Below are 6,471 nucleotides of genomic sequence, written 5' to 3'. Positions count from 1 at the left end.
GGATACATGCTTACCACATTAGGATTGAATGGTGGTGGAATCTTCTTTTGTACCAGGTCAGTCCAGCTGAGTGATTCAAAAAAAGGATGGTTCTGAATTTCAAGCTGGAATACATTTAAAAAAATTTCTTTTACTAATGCTGAAGATATATTAAGTAGTCACTGAGAGATTTTATAAAGCTAAACCATTGCTGCTTTGCTACTTAGTATTCTTTCTAGACTTATATTTGTGTCCTCTATGGGCAGAACACTGGGAACACTGCCAGCAGAGTCTAAGTAACAACTACTTGGGACAACCTACTTCAGTTTAAGTTATATCCTCTCCACAGGGCTTCCTCACAGGTAAAAGGGGGTTAATGTTTCTGCCCTAAATACTTCACAGGCTGCTTAAAGGATCAGCATAAAATATGGAAATAAAGTGCTGTGAAAAGAAGAAAGCAACTCACAGGTACAAAGAATTATTCTTACCTGAGCCCAGGAAGTAAAGTCACATAGTTTTAGACAGTGAGACAGAGACAAAATCAAAGTGTTGAGCTCTTCTACCAAGGGAAAAAACAAAAAACAAAACTATTCCACCCTTGACTGGTACTCTCAAAGTTGGCACAATACTGATTCTAGCTTCATTTTTTTCCCAGCGAGGTGCCATGGGAGTGTATAAAGTGAGGTCCAGCCTAGTTCTGTGGGTTAAAAAAATACTTCATAGAGAAATTGCTCAACAAATTAGCCAGAAAAAAAAATGTCAGGAGAATGTTCCAGGCAAAACAGAGACCTTAAGATGATAAAGAGGTTACTATGGGCAAGAAAGAGAGAGTTGAATATGGCTGCAGCGTAGCAAAGGAAGATAATGTCACCTAAGAGGAAGCTGAGAGCTAATCAGGCCACCTCATAATGAGACTGCATTACAAATTTTAGATTTGGGGCTGGTGCTGTGGTGTAATAGGTAAAGCCACCTCCTGCAGTGCTAGAATCCCATATGGTACTGGTTTGAGTCCTGGCTGCTCATCTTTAAATCCAGCTCTCTGCTATGGCCTGGGAAAGTAGCAGAAGATGACCAAAGTCCTTGGGCCCCAGTACCCACATGGGAGAGCCAGAAGAAGCTCCTGGCTTTCAGTCGGCCCAGCTCCAGCTATTGTGGCCATCTGGGGAGTGAACTAGTGGATGGAAGACCTCTCTCTCTCTCTGTGCCTCTACCTCTCTGTATCTCTGCCTTTTAAATAAATAAATTTAAAAAAAATTAGATTTTATTCTAGCTTATGGGAAGCCATCAAGAGTTGTTTTTTCTTTAAAGATTTATTTATTTATTTGGAAGGCAGAGAGAGAGAGAGAGAGAGAGGCAGAGACAGATATCTTTCATCCACTGGTTCATTCCCCAAATGGCTGCAGCAGCTGGAGTTGGGCTGATCTAAAGCCAGGACCCAGGAGCTTCTTCCAGGACTCCCATGCAGGTGCAGGGGCTCAAAGACTTGAGCCATTTTCCACTGTTTTCCCAGGCCACAGTAGTTGAATCGGCGCCCATATGGGATGTCGGCTTTACCTGCTACACCATAACACTGGCCCCCATCAAGGAATTTTAAATACAAGAATGTCACAAATGGTATTTTGTTTTGTTAAAGATCACCTGGCTATGCAGTCAAGACCTGATAAAGGAAAAATAGCTAACACTATGGCCAAATTAAAGATGATAACTGCCAGGAAAGAGTAGTTGCAACGAGGCTAAGAAAATGTGTCTGGATAGAGGAAAGAGTGAGGTGACAAATATAGCAGGTGGACCTACTTTTGAATACGGGAGAATAAGCAAAAAAGAATAGTAATGAATGCCTCTCAGATATGGACTTGACCTGATTAGCCAGATGAAAGTGATGTTCTTTAATATGAAAGGGAGCACAGGAGGAAGACAGCAGGAATTCATTTTGAACACGCTGTGTTTGAGGTACAAAGGCCAACGGCAGCACAAAGATGTTGTGTATGTCTAGATATCAGAGAGATCTGGAAGTGAAGACATACAGACAAGTAAAGCCATGGGACTAAATGAGATTGTCATGAGAGTACAGTAGAAGAGGGTTTTGAGACAACCCCAGGCATGCCACACTTAATAGGCTGGAGAAGAGGGACTTGTGTAGGGCATTATGCAGGGAGCAGAAATATAGAAAGTTAAGTATGAGATCAATGTGGGCTCTTGTGGGAGCCCAGGAAATGGGAGAATTGCAACTTTAAATCCTGCTCAGAGAGTAAGCTGAAGAATAGAAGTATACAGTCATTCTAGCAGCTCCTTTGTGGCAGAGTCAAAAATGAAAAGAGACTATGAAAAGCAAATTGAGTACAGAAAACTTTCGACAAAGTTTGGTTAGGAAGAGAAGACAGAGGAGTACCTTGCAGGAGAGTAGGGTTGGAGATTTTTTGTTTTAAGAGACTTGATGCTATTTACTTGTTGATTGGAAAGAACCATGGTAAGAGGGAGCAGCTATCGTGCTGAAAAAAAGCATGCAGAGGATTCCTAGCAAGAGGCTGCGATCCAGGGCATAGGTGGATATGAACTTCTTCCACTACTGTAAGAAGGAACAACAGGTGCAGGTGTAAACAGATCTTCAAATAAGATAGAACAAAGCTGGTGACAGTACTGCTCTGATGGCTCCATTTTCCCTATAAAATAGAAAGCAAGACCATCTGCTGATGTAAAGAAGAAGGAGGGGGAGGAGGAGGAGGAAGAATCTGCAAGTTTGGAGAGACGACCTGAAATGGATAACATCAAGATTAAGAGAATAAACTGAACAGAGAAAGACAGCAGCAGTGATGCAGACAGTGATGAAGCCCAGAGAAGGTTCCTGACCACGATGTGACAGTGCTTCCGAAATGCCCAGGGGCTAAGCACTGTTCAGCAGCCCCAGAGATGACAGGTGGGTTGTTCTAGGGTTTCAGCTCCCACCACTGAATTCAATAAGAGGACCAAAAGACAAGTAGGTGTGAAGTGTTAGCAAGACTGATTGAAACAATGAACAGGAACCTGTTGACAGAGTTACCCAGTAAACTGGAGATTAGGAAGGGTGGGGAAGCAGCAGCAGAAGAGTCTATTACTCACAGGTCAAGTTCAAGATTGATAAACAGCCTTCAAACCTTTCTCAGAAAGGAATTTAAAAGGTCATGTTCCTCAGTAATTTGTCAATTTACTATCATTAATACTAGTAACTGCACTAGCAAATTAATTAACCTGATTTGAAACAAACCTGCCAATTTCAACATTATCTCAAGAAAGTGTAACTAAATTCTCAAAAAAAAAAGCTATTTAATGTTAGTTCAAGAAAAACAGGATTGCCTCATGCAGACAACAGACACTTAAAATTATTTTTTAAGGAAACAATTACAAGTTTAGGTAGCCTCAAACCCTAACAAAAACCTTATCAGGTTGTTAGTCTCTATTATAAGTCCATGAAAATACTAGTATTATTTAGCAATCAAAATTAAAAGTCTGCAAAAAATGTAGGTAGTTAAAAACATGTATTACACATTTTTTATAAAGAAGGGAGGGGAAGAGAAATTAACCAAATCAAATAACTGAATGTGAAAGCTTGACATAGAGAATGAAGGAGATCAAATTACTATGAAAATCAGAAAATCATGCAGGTGTTAAGTGCTTTGAACAATGCATAATTCTGTATACATACAAGTGCCAACACTGGGGACAAGCAAGCTACTTTTCAATGGTACTATTCCCTAACAGCTACATTCATTCCATTAATTACCACATAAAAACAGGGATTTATTTCCAAATTCTAAATAAGCTCAAGTAAAGTAGAACTGAGAAATATGTTACATACAAAGTCTTCTTTGGCACCAAGTCGATTTTGCCTGTTTTTTTCTAGGAGTTCTTCCAGAATGGACCAAGCTGTGAGGCTCACCCCTGGCCTCAAACTTAGGGGCTTGTGAAGAATATTATCATACATTTCAGCAACATCTCGGCAATAAAAAGGAGGCTGGAGGAAAAAAAGCAAGATGAAGAAATTTAGTGGTAATTAAATTGTACTAAAGTGGGGCTAAAATAGTTGAATTTGGCCTTCACTTGCAGAGAACACTGGGTTTGGACAGCACAGAAACACAATAGGCCTCCTCAGGTATGTGGACATCTGCAGTGCAGCCTCCCAGCAGAGATTCTAAAATCCAGCATAATACACAGCTTAAAGTTCACTGAGTGAATTAGGGTGGGTGTGTTCAAGAGCACCTTGTAGACACAGCTGTCACGCTGTGTACAACCTGGGGCCTGGCACTGTGGCACCATGGGTTAAGCCAGCAGCCTATATCAGAGTGTCAGTTGGAGTCCTGGCTGATAGGAGTGGACATCTGGCGAACTGGTCAGGATGCCACTGGGATGCTTGAATCTCATATTGGTATGACTGGGTTCAAAGCCTTGCTCTGCTCCCAATTCCAGCTTTCTGCTAACTTGTATCCTGGGAGACAACAGGTGACAATAGCTGATGTACTTAGCTTCCTGCTGCTCATGTGGGACACCTAGATTGGGCCACACACTTGCAATTGCAAGAATTTGGGGTGTGAACCAGCAGAGATTTTTCTCTCTGCCTCTCAGAAAACTGAAGTGAAAAAAGAAATTTAAAGTACTGTTTAGTATAATAGAGAAATAATGATGTCAACTTAAAACACTAATAATAAAATGAAAAGTCATTATTTTATTGTATATTCCTTATGCAGTGTTGATTTTCCTTAACTGGGCTATTATTGCTCTATGAATGTTATCTAAGTGTCCACAAAATTATTAGAAGAGCAAGAAAACCAAATCAATGATATCACGGGAAGAGTTAAGATAATAATGGAAGAGTAGAAACACGTACCAATCCATACAACATTTCATAAAGGACAGCGCCCAGGCACCACCAATCTACAGTGTTGTCATATGGCTGTTTCCTGATTACTTCGGGTGCGAGATACTAGGGAAAAGAATGAAATATTAGAGCAAGTCAAGAAACAGCTCAGCCTGTTGGAGTAACTGAGAAAATGAATACATTCTAGGTTTTTCTACCACACTAAGAACATATTAGCCGGCACCGTGGCTCACTAGGCTAATCCTCCGCCTTGCGGCGCCGGCACACCGGGTTCTAGTCCCAGTCGGGGCGCCGGATTCTGTCCCGGTTGCCCCTCTTCCAGGCCAGTTCTCTGCTGTGGCCAGGGAGTGCAGTGGAGGATGGCCCAAGTGCTTGGGCCCTGCACCCCATGGGAGACCAGGAGCAAGCACCTGGCTCCTGGCTTCGGATCAGCGCGGTGCACCGGCCACAGCGCGCCGGTGGTGGCGGCCATTGGAGGGTGAACCAACGGCAAAGGAAGACCTTTCTCTCTGTCTCTCTCTCTCACTGTCCACTCTGTCAAAAAAAAAAAAAAAAAAATTACCCAGATTATCACTGGGTAGGGTGTTCTCATTTTATAACACTGGTTCTTAGGCAGTGTCAAGTGGGACATTTTTCAAGAGAGTCATTTTCAAGCACTTTCCCCAGAAACTGTGATGCATTTAAAACAGAAGACAGCAAATGCAGAATCTATCTTGAGTATGTAATGTATGTATCTGGAGAGAGTCTTTCAGAAGATTATTTTAGAAGCTCATCTGGTCTTTATTCATAATGGTTTTCCCTGATGAAAGAATTCTTAAATTTTTTTTTTTTTTATTTCTTTACTTTAAAGGCAGAAAGACAGCAACAGAGAAAGCTTCCATCTGCTGGTTTACTCTCTAAGCACCAACAATAGCTGGGGCTGGCCAGGCTAAAGCCAGGAGCCCAGAACTTAATCTGGGTCTGCCACACAAGTATCAGGAACACAAGTTCTCAGGGCAAGTACCTGGGCCATCATTGCTACCTCCCAGGGTACACACTGGCAGGAAGTTGGAGTTTAAGTGGAGATGCAACTGGAATCCAGGCACTCCGACATAAGATCCAGGAGTCCCACGCAGCAAGCCAACCACCACCCCAGTAGTCTGCTCTGATGAAAGGATTCTTGATGTGGCAACTGTAATTCATTTTTCCCTCTTCTCAATAAAAGGAAAACACTGAATTGCATTCCTATTTAGAATTATAATATCAGTTCTTTAATATATTCTTTTGAAAACTTGTGGAAGTTGTTAGATGACTATTGCAATTTCCCACATGTAAGTTGTGAATTTGAATTTTAGATCCAAAAATATATAACCTCTTCCCACGTGAAACACATGTAAGGAAAGAATTCCCTAAGCTTTAAAAAATGTGATTTAAAGAGAAGGCAATAGAAATAAAAAGCGCTTAATGGTTTTTGATCATATTTAGGTGATTAAAAAAAAAAGCTACAGGATTTAAGACTCAGTTAACTATTAAATCAATATACATTTAAAGTTAATTAAAAATGAATCTTAGTGGAGAATGTGACTGGGAATGGGAAAGGAAGGAGTGTGGATGGGAGGGCGGGTATGGTGGGAAGAATCACTATATCCCTAAAGTTGTATTTA

The 6,471-nt window shown here is 41.1% G+C and overlaps 1 protein-coding gene across 15 annotated transcripts in view; it reads right to left on the bottom strand.

The window, feature by feature from the left end:
- The window catches only part of SGK3 (serum/glucocorticoid regulated kinase family member 3), a 157,749-nt gene that overhangs the window by 7,132 nt on the left and 144,146 nt on the right, over nt 1-6,471 (bottom strand). For all 15 annotated transcript variants that reach the window (XM_089336302.1, XM_070075140.2, XM_089336310.1 and 12 more), the window contains 3 exons: nt 4,838-4,933; nt 3,812-3,967; nt 15-104 (listed from right to left, as the gene is read on the bottom strand). In XM_089336302.1, coding sequence (XP_089192428.1) covers nt 15-104; nt 3,812-3,967; nt 4,838-4,933 — 342 coding nt within the window. The remainder of the gene's footprint in view (nt 1-14; nt 105-3,811; nt 3,968-4,837; nt 4,934-6,471) is intronic.

Source organism: Oryctolagus cuniculus, chromosome 6 (assembly GCF_051225735.1).
Source record: "Oryctolagus cuniculus isolate XC-2025 breed Fujian yellow rabbit chromosome 6, ASM5122573v1, whole genome shotgun sequence".
Lineage (NCBI taxonomy): Eukaryota > Metazoa > Chordata > Mammalia > Lagomorpha > Leporidae > Oryctolagus > Oryctolagus cuniculus.
Note: the sequence above shows the minus strand (reverse complement) of the source record. Positions and strands in the feature narration are given on the sequence as shown.